The sequence below is a fragment of the Fistularia commersonii genome, chromosome 16, assembly GCF_037954325.1.
Source record: "Fistularia commersonii isolate RoL2024-O1a breed Wild chromosome 16, RoL_Fcom_v1.0, whole genome shotgun sequence".
Classification (NCBI taxonomy): Eukaryota; Metazoa; Chordata; class Actinopteri; order Syngnathiformes; family Fistulariidae; genus Fistularia; species Fistularia commersonii.
The window spans coordinates 18,667,486-18,683,472 of record NC_141299.1 but is presented as its reverse complement, the minus strand read 5'-3'; the positions used below and the strand labels follow the sequence as shown (position 1 = coordinate 18,683,472).

Genomic DNA, 15,987 nt, shown 5'->3' with positions numbered 1-15,987 from the left:
ACCGTGAGCAGAGACAAACAGCAAAATGTCAAAGGTACAAGAGCAACCCAGAGCAACTTACAGTAATCCAGACACAGGGTAGACAATACCAAGAAACAAGCAAACTGAGGGGGCTTACAAAGGGAAACTAAACAGGTCTCAAGTTTTAGCAATGAGTACTTAACAAGGACTAAGCAACAGAAAATGTGACGCAGCGAAAACAAAACAGGTGAAAATGAGGACATCTAGTGGCAACAGACCATCATAGTCCGGAGTTCTCATAATGCCCTGTTCCAGATGATTATTCCCCGCGACTCGTCATTTTTTCTTTCCAAGATTGGCAGGTGAGGCACGGCCCCTCTTGTCTCCCCTGACTGCACCTCACTGGTTGGTATGTGTGTGTGTCATAAAATGGTGAATGCCAAGGTCTCGCATGAGAAACTGAAAAGTCGGGTGCAGGACTAATGTGTGGATTGTGTAAAAAGAAAAGAAGTGCGTTCTGCTTCTCAGGCTGAGGCGCCTATGGGAGTCACCGGGGCCTGGTTTGGGTTTTTGGCCTGTACAAGTAAGCTGCAGGGTGCAGATGGATCTGTAGGTGTGTGTGCATGTATTGGTGTATTGGACCTGCCCCCCTCCTCTTTGACAAAAATAACTTCTTTGACTCTCTGTCCAGGATGGGGATGTTCGAAGTGGGTCCTGGTCCCTCAGGTGTTGGTGGACCAAAGAGTCCCGACCTGAAGAGGTGGGTCTCCTGTGCCGTAGATACAGACATCATCGTGATCCCAATTGCACCAACGGGCAGATCCCACGCTCTCGATTTTATGTCCTCGGGGTGCCTTCGGTAGTCATGAGGTTTGAAATGTACTGGAAATTGTATTTAGTTTTTGTTATTTCTACATACATTATAACTTAAGAGTAGGCTTAAAATACTGCATAAGAGATGGAAATTGGTAGATTTAATTCTTATTGAATAGACAATTGCAGAGAACGGACACCAACGTGTTTAGTATAGATTGGGGAAAAATGTCAGAATGGCACACCCTGTCCCTGAGTCTGTAATTTGGCTTTTATTTTTCAAAAAACAAATGGATGTTCTACTATGTTGTTGACTTGCATTCGTCGTTTCGGGGACTGCAACAAATGCATGTCTCCCAAATCAGTGGCACGCAGTTACACTCCCGTCCGCTAGGTGGCAGTCGTGTGCGCGGAGGTAAAGTGACTACAGGGGAAGAAGACCGAGCTGCCTCTACCCGGAAGTTTTGGTTATCTATGTTTGAGAGAAGAAACACGTTAAATTCCAACAGATCGGTATTAAAACAATTAAGTCGTTTAATTTTCAGGCACAAGTTTAAACACATAGGCTATATAAATGCCGTTTAGACGTTTTTTTTGAATAATGTGCATCTCTTGAAGGTAACGGTTGAACCGACGTATGTTTTTGTTTTAACAGTTTCAACTTTGGATATTTCACTCTTACTTAGCAGTTCACTGTCTGGTCTGCGAAATTTGAAAGATGGTCTCTCCAAAGTGTGTGTTTTTGTGTGACCTTAAATCTAAACTATTTTAACTTTTTTGAAGCGGGTCAATCTACCTTAATGCAACAGCGTGAAAGCTGACGGTCGGTTGTAGGGAGCCGGTCGGCCAGATCCGTTTGAGCTGGTTTATTAAAGCACAGGTGGATGTGGTTATGAACATTCATTTGTTTTTTGTTGTTTTTTTTTTTTTTTTTTTTAGGAATTATAGCTCCGTCATGAGATGTCCCAAGTGGAAGGGCTCAGAAGAACATCCTGGGTAGTTTTAATGACAGACTGACAACTTTTACAACTGACGTATTTTTATATCTTTCCAGGTTTATAGCTTAATGTTGAATTCCCTTTTTAATCCACCCCTCTTAGATCTTCATCACAATGCTATAGAAGTGATCATGTATCCCTTTAAGATGCCTTTATTTAGCAGCAAAAGCCACACTTTGCACTGAACTGTGCATCTGTGTTGTCCACAGGAAATGTCTGAAAAGTCTAAAAAGAGAAGGCATAAAAAGCCATCAGCGTCAGGTGAAGAGGATGAGGAGGTAAGAAAAGGCATCCAGCTTTTTTTTGTTGTTCTTGCCCCACAAAGTTTATTCATTCTATTCACACTGTTTTTGTTTGAGAGACCGTAGATACTTTCACTTGACCTCCGTTTAAGCAGCTTGTCGAGCATATGACAAGGTGTTATTTGGGGGGGGGACTATTTCTCCATTTGTCAGTACATCATGAACATGTGTACTTACTTGGAAAGTGCTCACACTTTTTCAGCATGCGAGCTACTTGTAATACGACCAAGTCAAAATGATTTATCCACAACAAAAATGCAAAACATTCTCTATACGTACAAAGTATGTTGATGAACCTTACATAACCCCATGAGCCAATATTGCACAACACAAAATTATTATGTACATTTTTTAGTCATTACCAACGTTCACTCTGATGACTTGCACTGAATTGAATCATAGCCTGGACAGTAGCTGCTGACTGCCAGCCTTATTAACGATGAAGATCACTCACCTGGAGTGAGGCTTTGGTCGTGGCTTCCGCTTTTGAAGTTTGTTGTGTGAAAAGTGACTGCTGTCCGGACAACTGTGATTTTAGTTCCTTCACCCTTTCTCTTTCTTGGTTGGCTTTTCAGCGGGATGTCTCTGTCGTATTTTCCACGAATGGTCCGAAAATGCCCCTCATTACCTTCTTTGGTATTGGGATGGTAGACGGGCGGATGAGGCGAAAGCACTTTGAAAATGTCATTTTCAATGTCATGCCTCTTCCCATTCCGTATGAAAGTGATAAGTTTTTGTCTTCTTACTTGGTCCAGCTGCCCCACTCATTTTATACCCTTTCTTATGTTTAAGAGAAAAAAACGAGGGCTAAAAGTTGGAGGTAATTTGCTGGTAAGTTGGAGGTAACCCTTCGCGCCGTTGTTTGTTTATGTGCAGTGACCTCAGTGTCAGAAAAAATATCAGATGTCAGCTGACTGGCTACCCTGTATATCAAACAAGTGACGGCATGCACAATAGGGTGATGTCTATCTTTTTTTGTCATGCAATCTACCATTATTACCTTTGTGATAGACTGGTAGATCGCGATCAACGTATTGAGCACCCCTGCCTTAAACATTGCTGCGGATGATCTAAAAATTCTTTAACTTTGAATATAGCATTGTATATATAGCCTTATATATAGCATATTTACCTCTGAGCTATGTCACTTACTTTTAAAGGCACTCAGAAAGTGGTTTTGGAACTGAAGCTTTCAAAGTTAATTTGAAATAGTTTCAGATTCGATTCGCTCAACAGTCTCCACTGCTAACTTGTGTCTGAGGAGACAGCCTGGTCCTGTTTCTCTTGAGCTCAGTGGATTTTATAGTCATGATATTTACACATAGAGCCAAATTTGAGATGCGGTTGAGCTGTCGGGAACAGCTTTGCGTGTTGAGAACATGTTATCTACTGAGCCTTATTGTTCTTCTACCGTTTTGTGAGTAAAAAAAAGGTCTAAAAGATCTCATTCACTAGCTCGCTGATGTTGCCTTATTGTACATGTTGTGAGACTCCTGGCTGTTTTGAGCTTGTTTGATTCCAGCTCGTTCGTAGAAACACTTATTGGTGAATCAACACAATAAAACGTGTCGTTTCACATCTGAAAATAAAGTGGGTAGGAAGTTACTTCAGCTGCCCCTTTTCTGAATCATGAGTGCAATTCAAGTAAGGTCATGTAACAGAAGTTGTCTTGTGCAATCAGATCATCGAGGGTTTGTTTGTAAATGGTCTGAACCTGAAAGATTCTAGGCTCAGGAAATGACAGTGGTTCTGATAAAACACTTTTAAGACATCTCTTAAAAGATTGGATTCCTCTCTTAAAGGCTGGAACGGGGTCTGAAGCAAACACATTTGTGACTGACAGGAGCAGGATTTCAAACAGACCCAGCCTGAATAAAGATCTTCCTGTAACCCAGACATTCGCAGAGGATTGACCCGCTCTGTTCCCAGTGATTATCTGATATCAGTTTCAATCGTGACCCTAACACTTTACGAGATTGATTTTCCTCTTTCCAGCTCCACAGAGGGATGTCAGAGAAGTCCAGAAAAAGGAGCTGGAGGAAGCTGTCTCCGTCCTCAGGTGACGAGGATGAGAGGGTGAGGAAATACCGTAAGCTCTTTTCCAGCCTGTCTGGGAAAGAGCTTAAGCGCTCTGATTCGAAGAACATGTACGAGCGACATTTTACACACTTTAACGTCTGTGCCCAGAGTTGATATGGGTAACAAGAGATGTGTTCATTTCAGGGATCTGATGCAAAACATATCCTCAAGAAGGAAGAACCCGCCAAGGGGCAGCAAGGTGGACACGTTCAGAAGAGGTGGGCTGCAGTATTTGTGACAGTCGTGAGCTTAAGTTATGACTAAAGCTTCAAGTTAGCCATATTTGTGTTTTTGATGACCCCCCCGTCAATTTTTGGTCTTCCTCCACATGCAGCGGTGCAGCGAGACGTAAAGATCGTGCCCGTCTCTCTCCAGAGGAGGACTCCCGCAGCGTCCGTCTGATGAAACAGGCTGTTTACAGACTGTGTAAACCCCGGGAACCGGAGCAGGAAGCCTTCAGTGAAGACGAGGGCCGCTTGAAAAGCAGAAAGCTTCCTGGGTTTTTCCACAGGGCTAACTGGTCCAGCCAAACAGAATTTGGTGTTTCCGTTGACAGTGGGAACAAAACAAAGGCCAGGACAAAGTCCTTGAGCGGTAAGAGAGAGGAGAGCGTCTCCACGGCCTCCTCAGATGGTTTCCACAGGAGCTCGTCCACATCCAAAAAGCCACGAGGGAGTCACACCGAGCGAAAGGAACGCAGGCCAAAGGAGAGCAAAACCGGGGAGCTGGCAAGGCCCGAAGATGTCAGCGACACAGTAAAGGCGAGGGAGCCGAGGCGCTTATCTCCGAGGCAGGAGAAGACGGGCCGCGACCCACGCAAGAGGCACAGAGAAAGGGATCTGAACCACAAAGGGCGTTTTTTTGGAGAGTCTAAAATACAATTTTCTACTTCCAGACAACAGTCTTCCGCCTCAGCCAAGCCATCTACCTCAGAGGACCCCTTGCCCTTGTTAAAGAATGTCCCGCCGCCGGGGAACCAAGAGACACACGGGACGCCCAAATCCTCGTACACCCCACGACCAGGCGCATCCCTGCCCTCACTTCAGGGTCTTCATTTTAGAATACCAAAAAGAACTGGAGCAGTGCCAGCGGGGACGGCCGCCGTCAAATGTAATATGGCTAATCCGGCAACCGCGAGTGTGAAAGACGGATCAGAGGACTGTGGAACGCCAAGCTGTAACACCCGGCAGGCTACCGGACGCGGGGTGGCAGCTCCGGGCATTCCCGCAGGACGGACGGAGAGGACTGCCTGCGAGAACGCCACCGGGCCGTGGTGGGACCAGGTGATTCCACGCAAGGGAAAAATATTAATCTCGGGCCATTCAGAGGCCCAGTTCTCTTTTTTTTGTATATACACAATGATATCTCGTCAGGTCGGAAGGTCAGACATCATGTGCGCAAGGTCAGATATAATAATGCGGCCACATGGCAGAAAAGACCACTAGAGAGAAGATTTGTGGATGGAGGGAAAGAGGGAATGATAGTAGAGGCTGCAGAGGAGAGGGTGAGATGGAGGCGGATGACTGGCCGTGAGGACCCCTGAAGAGGAAGGTTTTGATGAATACATTCAGTATTGTTCCTAAAGTGAGTTGTGCCCCAGGTGGGGCTAGCGGAGGAGCTCCACCTGGCCCGGTCGGAGAGGAGGCTGGAGGTGGACGTGAAGCAGAGCTACGGGGAGCTGACGTGCATGGACATCGACGAGCCAGAAGAGGGAGCTACAGCGACACACTGTGAGTCCTGTGGTTCCTACTGCTCCGCAGACATTATTCAGCAGTCTAAAACCTCTGAGTTTGAGTTATTTCCGCTCCCACTTCAGGCCCTTCTGTGTGACACAGAATTTGTCAGTTTTTCAAATAAAGCGTCACAAACCGACGGCAGTTAAATGGGATTTTCACTAAACTGAACCCGGAGGCAGTCGCAATCTAAGACATCAGTATTTTAACATGGTGTTAAGAGACCAAGTGTTTCTGCAGGTGCGCAGCCCCCTCGGCAAGACCTGATCCTAGTGCTGGACACCAATGTCCTCCTCAGCCATTTGGACTACGTGAAGCAGCTGAGGTCCCACGCTCTCGGAGGTAAGAGTGGTCTCTGCAAGGCTTGTGCTTTGCCGGTATGTCCGAAGCGTCCGTGTGTGCAGGACTGATGCGGCTGTATTTCCACATCCCCCCCCACTCCGCGTCCAGCCCTGGGCTCCCCGGCCGTCCTGATCCCCTGGGTGGTCCTGCAGGAGCTGGACTCGCTGAAAAAAGGCCGGGGTCTGTCGGGCTCGGTGGCTCACCTGGCCTGTCCCGCCATCTCCTACATCTACAACTCTCTGAAGAGCAGAGAGCCGGACCTGTGGGGACAGTCCATGCAGCAGGCCGCCGAATGTAACGGTGAGTATCGGTTCGAGGAGTACATTTATGTTTCTCGCTCATTAAAAACTGGAGTCCATCACCATCAGGATGGATCCCTCACCTTATGAGTCACAGAACTCGATTGTAGGATTAAGATAATCTGTCAAGGAGAATGTGGAAAAGAGGTAAAGAAACGGGATTAAGCAGGTTGAAACGGGTGGAGAAGAGTGTCAGGGGTGCGATGAGATTGAAGGCTTATCAGCCAGCGTGAAAGGAAAGGTGAGGACACGGTGGTGAGATGATCTACAAACACTGACAATGACCAGAGGACAGTCGCAGGCCCAGAGGTCGCAGAAATGAAGGTGCTGAGATTCTCTTTGGGAGTGACCAGGATGGATAAGATCGCCAACAAGTCCATCAGAGGGACGGCACATGTTAGATGTTTTTGGGCGAAGGTTAGAGAAGCCATACTGAGATGATTGGGTCATGGACAGAGGAGGGATGATGAATATATTGGTAGACGGATGCTGGAATGGGAGATCTAGACGAAGAACAAAGAGAAGATGGATGGACGTCATGAGAGAGAATATGAAGGTTGTTGGTGTGAGAGGGGGATCCAGAGAATTGGGTTAGATCAGGGGTTGGCAACCCGTAACACCCAAAGAGCCATTTGGACCCAGTTTCCTCGGAAAAGAAAACACTGGGAGCCGCAATTGCTTTTTGACGTCTAAAATAAAGGTAACACTGTATTTATTGCGTTTTATCACCTTTACACTTTGTATAAACAAGTGTGTAGCGTGTTGCCTCTGAAATCCACAAAGTATTACGGAGAAAATTAAATTTTATTTATGTAATGAACTCATTTTGAGCTTTGGGCTTTCAGAGCGTGTAGTGGAGCCTTGACCTGAATTTTAAGAATAAATCGTGAAAAAATCACTGTGTCAGTAAACAATAAAAAATAAATATTTGCAAAATATCTTCAGAAATATTTATTTTACCTGGTTTATGGGACTTCTGCTCCTGAACTTCTTGCGCACAGCATCTGCAAATTGGAACTTTACCGGCTGGCGGGTATACCGGCTTCCGCAAGTGCGACGTTATTTTGAGCGGCGAAAAATAATAAATGTAATTTTATTTAATATTTCAAGATCACAACAATCTTCCAACCTAGAACTAAAAGTTAAAAAAAGGAATTAAAACAAATGAAATACACTTCAATTAAATATTTATAATTTATTTTGCCAAGCCACTCGCAGCCACAGTGTAAAGACGAAAGAGCCGCATGCGGCTCTGGTGCAGCGGGTTGCCGACCCCTTGGTTAGATGGAGAAGGTGGATTCACTGTGGTGACCCCTGAAGGGAAAAGTCTAAAGGAAAAGAAAAAGAAGATATTTCGTCAAAGAGAGTGGAAAAGTGAAGTAAGACCTTTTCAAATTGGAGTTCTCTTCTCAGGGACGTTCCATCGCAGAAAAAGAAAGAACAGGTGGCGCAGTGGGTACCTCACAGCAAAAAGGTCCACGTTCAACCGCTTGCATCCTCACGTATCATGCAGGAGGTTCATGTGGCGCCCTAATCTGTCCAGAGGTGTGACTGACAGAGTGAATGGTTGCATGTCTCCATGATTTATGAATGAGTGAGTGTGTGGATGCATGTTTATGTATGGTTTGTGAATGAGAGTGAATGGACGGAGAGCAGGATAAGTAAATCAAAGAAAGAAAGAAAGAGCACAAATTAATTTAAAAATGCTATTTCATTCATGGAGGAAAGTGACTGAAATACTAACAACCAGTTTTATGTGAATTCTTAAGGTTTACAATACAGCCTTGTAAGAACTTGATAAATGGCTTTTAAATACATTAATAAAATAGTGTGTGGGAATAGTTTGAAGTTAAGTGTGTCCTATGGGGCTTGCTTTAAAAATTATCAGAAAAAATAATTAGAATCAGAATATTTTATTGATACCCGAGTGGGAAATAGCTTTTCGTTGAAAGCAGCTCCTGCTACAGAGTCAAGCGGGGAAGAATCTAAATAGAACTCTTTCTAAAAGTAAAGAGTAAATAGGGTGAGGGTTAGGCATTAGCATTCTGTTTGCAAAAGTATATTCGTGTCTCAGCGACTGACCAGGGCTTCACCTCACACCAAATGCCCACATTGTTAGTTGGCCTCTACACAATCCAGTCGACGAGCGGGGCGCGTGTAGCAAACTCACACCAATTCACCTTCCGACCACTGGATGCCGCTGGCGCGCCTCCAGTTCCCCTTAGATGACCGTCACAGAAGTGTTTCCCAAGGGCATGGCGTGTGGAAGTCGCAGCCAGACGTCAGCCACAAATTGGCACCAAAGTTACACGAAAAAGGAGCAAAATACGTTTACATTTTGGAGTTTGCTCTCAATAAAACTGTCTTCTGCTGTGTCATACCGTGGATGTGGGTGAATCACATCTCCGATCGGTCTCAGAAGGAAAGTCACGTTTTGGTGTGTCGCCCTTGTCTCTCCGCCACATCCTCTTCCTCCCCTCACCGTTCCTCTACCTCCTTGTCCCCAGATGGTCTAAATGCTGAGAATAATGATGACAAAGTGCTGCAGTGCTGCCTGCAGTACCAGCGTCTGTATCCAGGGTGCGCTCTCATCCTGTGCACGTGAGTCCTCATCCCATAATGCACATGTTACTGTGAGCGGCTTCAGGCGGGATAGTTCCTGTCGAGATAAAGAGAAAGGCCCAGACACGGTAAACGAGTCAGAGCTACAGGAGGACCGTTTCGTCTTCAAATTAATTTCTCCGTCCCGATCTTTCACCGTTCACGTCTGGCTCAGCCCAATGAAACGACAACTCAACAGCCGTTCGCAGAGGCCGCGGCTCGACTCGCCTTCATGGCCAGACTTCCAGGCGGCTGCAACAAAAAAAAAAAGAGGGGGGGTGATTTCATCGTCGTAAACTGATGGCCATATTTAGTGCTTTTTGGTGTTTATTCACAAGTCTTTGTAGAAGCTGTTCAGCCGTTGCCAGCGGCCTGTTGGATGGAAACATGGCTCTAGGAAATAAAATCCAACCCTGGCGCACACTGACCACCACAATCTATTGTGTTTCCCTGTCAATGTTATCTCTTTGTGTAATCGCTTATCTTCTTCCTCTAGCAATGATAAAAACCTATGCAACAAGGCCATGCTCAGCGGGGTTAAGGCCCTCAGCAAGACGGATCTGGAAGCAGAGGCCGCGAGATCCAGACATAAGCCGAGAGTCCCGCACGACCTCCCCGCTCAAAGGAGGCCCGGCGGCAGCCCCCAGACCGGGCGTGCGGTGGGATTCAACGATGGAGGTAAGGCGGGGATCGGAGCACGAAGTTACTCGGTATGCACCTTGCAAATCTATGCATTTTCTACGTCCGAGCATTTGCTCGGGTTTTATGTCCAGTCAAATAGGGCCAGAATATCAAATATGTGCCGGTGAATCTTATCGTTGCCTGGCGGACCTTTCACCTCCCTGCCGAGAGCCCCCTGTGAGCCGGAGATAAAAAGGGATCCGCAAAAAAACAGTCGCCTGAAAGACAGAGGATCTCGGTGCGTACGCTCAAGGATTATCCGTCGCCGTGGTAATGATGTGTCCCGTCTGTGTTTCCCAAGCACGCGACCGATGGCCTGCTGAAGGCGAGGACGAGGAGAACGCGTGCAGAGGATCCGCCTGGGAGTTGGAGGACTGCCTGCAGGAGGTGCTGTCTGACGTGTTGGAGGTGGAAATGAAGGCTGCGTATGAGGACCTCTGGCTCGAGGTATTCTTCACTAGGTATCTCAAATTGTTTAGCAGGTGCTTGTCCCAGGCATTGATTGAGAAAGGAAGAACGAGTAATTGTGCTTCATTTAGATATGATTGTAAAGGGATTGCCAGATTAAAACCCCCAGGCCTATCTTTTGATAGATTGTGTATGTGAAGCCGCCCTGGAGCCTACGAGACGTCCTGTGCTGTTTGAAGAAGCACTGGATCGCGGTTTTCAGCTCTGTCGCGCCGAGGAAGATGCTGCAGTCAGTCCTGAATCTCATCACCTTCTTCAGCTCAGGTACTGAAGGCTCGTCTACGGCCACCAGAAACACGAAGTGAGGTGACAGTATGCAAAACTCGATGCAGCGGAGGAGAGAATAAACACAGGGTTGTTTGATCAGGTCGATAACAGCTCTGAAATGCAGATTCCTGGACATCCCGTCCGTACGACAGGCAGAGCCCACACACGGCCACGCGGTGAATTAAGTCGTCTGCCTAAGTTCACAGCGGAATCCGTGTCGGCAAGATGCTGAGTCACCCTTTGCAGCATTTCTGGCTCTGGTTCTTGATCTCATCACTGAATGTAATTACATTACACTCGGAGCGCTGAGAGTGTGTCACAGCCTCTGCATCCCTCGCTCGCCAGCTCCAAGGGGGCGGCGGAGGGGTTCGGCCCACGGAAGAATGTTAATATGGCAAACAGTGGAGGCTTGCCACTGTTTTGTGTGTCCTTGGAGGACAAGCGTGGTCCTGGATATCTGGGCTCCACGCGGCTTGGCCCCGGGCCAGAGCTCGGAGTGGGGCGAGGAGGAGGGGGAGGAAGAGAAAGAGAAAGAGGAGGAGGACAGGAAGGTTGGATAAAGTGTATGAGAGACGAATAACAAATGCCGGAATGGAAAAGTACTGCATGCTGTTTACTGGTCTGGCCCGCTTGTGTGTGTAGATGCGTGCGTGCGTGCGTGCGTGCGTGTGAGGACACACACTCAAATGAGGAACTAAAAGAGGTGCCATTGATTAGTTGGTGATCAGTGTTCTTATTGATCATGCTTATCAATCTCTGAGAATTTTCCCAAATGTTTTCACATTTCTTTGCGCAGCTTCACAATGTTCACATTAGGTTTCATCCACGTTGCTTTTCGAACAGAGAAAATTAACAAAAGGTGAAGGACATGAAGATCATGCAAACACACCAAAGATGTTCATGCAGTGATGGGCTTCTGGACCGATAACTCACCTTCAACTCTTTGGTAGAGTTCAGGAAATTATTTTACGGCCGCGGATCTCGCCAGGTCGGCCTCCATAAAACCGCCAGCGAAGCCACTTATTAGGAATCCTCACTTTATGAATGATGTATTGAGGAAACTGAAAGGATTTAAGGAATCTATGCTTTTGTTAGCTGGAAGCCTGTGGCTCTGTCCTCTTTCAGGTAACCCCGCGGACATAGGCGCCGTAGTATCGGCTCTCCGAGAAGCCGAGGAGCTGGTGAAGGCAATCGGGAAGCGCTCCAGTCGCGTTCCTCGAGCCCTCTCCGCCATGGGGATCCTTCTTCGAAAGCTACGACCCCAGGTCTGATGTAGATTTAAACGCCGGACGTTCTCCACCCCTCACCTTGTAGTCTTCATCTGATTGTAACCTCCTTACCTTCCGGAGCAGGGGAATTCTCCAGTCTGCGACGTCGTCATGAACGAGGACGACGAGAATAAGCAGCCCCCCTCATCCTCTTCCTCCTCTGCGCTCCCCAGCCACGAAGTGTGGGTGCTTTTTGAGAACATCTGGGTGAACGTGTGCCAGCTGAGGTGAGAGAAAGGAATCGGCCATGATGTGCTCTCCCGTACATACGACCCTGGAGATCATGCTGGAGATGGTCTTGTGGAGAGATGAGCAGGGACGACATGATTGAAATGAAAAGAAGAACAGTCGGTTTGCTCCCTTCCACTGAGCCCTCGGGTCATTTCTCTGCGGTGTTTCAGCCTGGAGCTGTTCAAAGCCCTGGGCTTTGACCCCCACGTCATGCAGGGTCCTCAGCCCGGAGGGGGTCCTCAGCCTGGAGGGGGTCCCCCACCGCCGCAGGACGCCGTGACCTGCCTGAACACACTGACCTCCATGGTCTCGCAGCTGCTCCAAGCGTTCAGCAGGTATGCAGCCGCACTCACGCCACTGCTCCCAGCCCAAACACCAAACACACCCAGACTGGCGTCTTTTCCAAGACTTTGAGTCACTTTCCCCCCAGAACATCTGCGCGACACAGAACATCTGCGCAAACAGGTTGTGGCAATGTGGACGAAAGTCCTGAGTTTTTCTTTTTTTTTTTTTTTTTCAAAAGAGACGCGATTCAGCATGTTTGTCAGCAGAATACCAAACATAGGACCTTGATTTCCCGGCCTGCGGCCGGACGTGACACAATGGCCTCCCCGTTCCTCGTGGCGACAGTGGTTTGGCCCTTTTGTGAAACGTGAACACACACGCACAACTTTGTTTCACCCTCTAATTTCCCTGTATCCTCCCCAAACCCAGCATAAACACCGGCATTCTAGATGGAATGCTCCCCGTCATTAGATATCTACACTGTTGGCTTCACACAGGGCCCGTCACCCTGAGCTAGTTTTCCACCGTGATGCTAATCCTGATGTTCTGTCCGACACCGTTCTCTGTTTTTCATTCTAAATGCCAGTGTCTTGGTGAAGCTCTTTGACCTGGTCCTCAGCACAGCATTAACCAGATCCTCCGGCCTTCAGCTCGTAATCCGGTTGACCACCGTTGCTTTAGCTCCTCAACTTTCTCCTGATGTGAAAAACCCGCCGTCTCTCTCTCGGAGATGGATCTCCAGGACGCCTCAGCAAAGTAGCACTTTATGCCTTTCATGAAATTCCTGATAAGATTGCAGTTGGCAAGCACTTTGCAGCTGAGCTGGCATGACGCGACTCAGTGGGGATTTTATTTATTACTTACATACAACATCACTCTTCCACTTTTCGAACAGCGTTTTGAAGGCGTTTGCTCCAAATCGGTTTTATTTGAACAGCAAGAGTGAGATATCCGTCATTTTTTGGAACTGTCGTGGAATGCTGCTAAGCTGTTTGTGACTGGTAGCATTGTGCCATACAAATGTTATTGTCGTGACGCTGATCCTGTTCCAGATGATGGAGGCCTGAATCTGTTTGATGGAATCTTCTTTCACAATTTGGCTTGTTGTTTTTTTTTCCTCTGGTGAGTGTGTGTGTGCGTGTGTGCGTGTGTGCGTGCGTGCGTGTGTGCGTGCGTGCGTGCGTGCGTGCGTGCGTGCGTGCGTGCGTGCGTGCGTGCGTGCGTGCGTGTGTGCGTGTGTGCGTGTGTGCTTGCAAGTGAGTGAGTGTGCGGCAACACAAATAGCACACATTCGATCCCATCTACTGCTAGTGTTATTGGCTTTGTTTCATTCGGCCCGTTTTCGTCGCCCTTCCCCTTCCAAGCGCGAAGCTTCATTCCCTGTTCATACCTTGTGTGCACATTTTTTGAACTTCTGTTCCCATCCAAGCACACAACTGAGCTACTCGTGGACAGTTGCCTTGGAGACAGCCAGACTTGCTTTCACATGTTTCAGTCGAGCTATAATTTGTCCCTCTAGGTTTCAATCACGATCATATGTTGATTTGTTAAATGCAGGGCTTCATTGAGTCATCTACCTTTTACCGTGCCTTTGTCTCATCCTCCTTTCTCCTTACTCATCCTCACCCATTCACCTTTTCCTAACCTGGAGGAGTAGGCAGCGGCTCTGACTGTTTTCCTTTTTTGTTCCCCCAGCGTGTTGTCCTCAGCTCCCGGCTTAGAAGAGGTGCAGATGCTCCTCCACGTCATCCGGTCTAACAAGGTCAGTGCATTTTTTCACTTTTTCTCGCCGTCAAAGTAGCGCCGCATGAACGGGTTGTGAGCAGTGGCTCAGGTCCCGTGCGCTCTGATTTCAGATGGTAGAGATGGATTCCAGACTGACGCCCGCAGACCTGCTGAGCTGTTTCTCAGAACAACAGTACAGGTAGGGTCGGGAGAAGAAAAAGAAGTCCTTGAACGTTAATGATCTGCAGCGATTTTGCATCCCTTTGGATTGGAAACCACTGGTTCGAGGTGCTCAGTTTTTAGATTGAATTCAGTGGGTTTCTTAAAAGTGCTGTGCTTGTGAACTGCAGTGAACACTGAACACAGGGGGTCCTCCACTTGGGTTGGAATTTCATTCCCACGGTGCGAGGTAACGTGATTTTTCGCCATAAGTCATAACTTACAAGCTGTACGTAAACACCGACGACTCACCTGTGCTAATGCAGTTGTAAAATCAGAATGTAGGACATTAAAGTGCTGTTCAGCAAATCAAAAAAGAATTTGGCTGGGGTGGCATAACAAAGGGCAAAAAGTTCCTAAAAATCAACCTAAACGAAAGAATGGGAATGTAGCACAATCCAAAATACGTACGACCTGTCAGTGCAAATGAAGCAGTCTTCCTGGTCCAGCACCGTGGATAACGTGTTTGTCCACCCTGTTAGCCAACTAGTTCCTGCGCAAAATTTCTCTAGTGACAAACGTTGGAATGATGGAACAAAATGTTCTTGATAAATTAATTGGAGGTGGCGATGTAACCATGAAATCCAGAACGTTGAGGACGGATGACATCAACTCGGGCAGTTGATTGACGGCTGTCCTCACGGTCCCTACCCATTTTTCTGGACAAATGAACCTGATAGAATTGTGGTAAACTTGCACTGAGGCCCAGAGATGGAGATGTTTTCTTCTGTCACTCAGCACACGGTGATGAAAGCAAGCAGGTTTTAGACCGCAGATGGTCAAAGGACCTCCAAGTATTTGACTGCCTTTGTACAAAGAAGTCTGCAACTCCCAAATATCTACCGCAGCCACGGCTCGATGGATTCCGTTTTAAGCTGCTGTGGTGACTTGCAGAGGCGAAAATGCAGAAAAGTTCTATATAGATAACTCAAGTCCTTTCCCCGGTTTTACCTAAGCAGGAAACTGTTCTCCCTCGGGCTTCTTTATTTTGATGTGAAGCTCAACCCCGCCGTCGTCACATAAGCCCTTTCACTACAACCTGTTTGTGTTTTTCCACATTTTACCGCACTCCCAGCCGTCCCCGAAAGTTCCTCCACGACTTCTTGTTTTGTTTTAATTTCAGATTTAATCAGTGGTTACTTTATACCGGTCATTATTTGACTCATGAGTGGGAAATGCCACCTCATTCATCATGTGGAACGTGAATAAAAGATAAAATCCCTTGAAAACAGACGTGATAAAGGATTCCAGGCCGTTCCAGCATGTTAGCTAAAACTGACAAAACAAAAGAAACATACAGGAAGCGTTTCATGTGTATGTTTCATGGTATACAGTGTGGCAGCTCGGAATTACCTTGTGTCGTAAATCAGAATGATATACATTATATGTTGTGTGTTTGATTGGCAGCTTCTGCATTTGTTTATTAAATATATCCTTAATTCACTTCTCATTAAAGAAGGTTACTAAATGTCCAACCGTTTTGCAGTAAAGTACAACGTATCATCTGCATAGAAGTGATTTTTTTTAAATTTTTTTTTTTGCATAAGTTTTGTAATTTTTTTCATAAGTTTCCTGGTCGTAATTAAATCTTCTTGAAGGCAATTTGTGCTCAGGGTTTGAGCGCCGAGCGCCAGCCTTGCCCGGAGACGCCCGTCCTTTTCGTCCATTGTGCTTCTGTGAATGTTGTTGTCACGCTGTGAATTCAAGCTGTTCGC

The 15,987-nt window shown here is 47.0% G+C and overlaps 1 protein-coding gene across 8 annotated transcripts in view; it reads left to right on the top strand.

Moving 5' to 3' along the window:
• The first annotated feature begins 1,241 nt into the window (after positions 1-1,241).
• Positions 1,242-15,987, top strand: part of swt1 (SWT1 RNA endoribonuclease homolog) — a 28,495-nt gene continuing 13,749 nt past the window's right edge. For 3 of the 8 annotated variants that reach the window (XM_086162481.1, XM_086162483.1, XM_086162484.1), the window contains exons 1-18: positions 1,242-1,392; positions 1,714-1,770; positions 1,982-2,050; positions 4,070-4,150; positions 4,298-4,371; positions 4,488-5,436; positions 5,754-5,883; positions 6,127-6,228; positions 6,337-6,528; positions 9,035-9,128; positions 9,625-9,806; positions 10,111-10,256; positions 10,403-10,541; positions 11,670-11,809; positions 11,897-12,039; positions 12,214-12,378; positions 14,024-14,090; positions 14,185-14,252. In XM_086162481.1, coding sequence (XP_086018607.1) covers positions 1,735-1,770; positions 1,982-2,050; positions 4,070-4,150; positions 4,298-4,371; positions 4,488-5,436; positions 5,754-5,883; positions 6,127-6,228; positions 6,337-6,528; positions 9,035-9,128; positions 9,625-9,806; positions 10,111-10,256; positions 10,403-10,541; positions 11,670-11,809; positions 11,897-12,039; positions 12,214-12,378; positions 14,024-14,090; positions 14,185-14,252 — 2,777 coding nt within the window. In that variant the 5' untranslated portion in view covers positions 1,242-1,392; positions 1,714-1,734. Of the gene's footprint in view, positions 1,393-1,713; positions 2,051-4,069; positions 4,151-4,297; positions 4,372-4,487; positions 5,437-5,753; positions 5,884-6,126; positions 6,229-6,336; positions 6,529-9,034; positions 9,129-9,624; positions 9,807-10,110; positions 10,257-10,402; positions 10,542-11,669; positions 11,810-11,896; positions 12,040-12,213; positions 12,379-14,023; positions 14,091-14,184; positions 14,253-15,987 lie in introns of those variants that run through there. The other 5 variants (XM_086162488.1, XM_086162487.1, XM_086162482.1 and 2 more) reach the window with 5 other exon arrangements.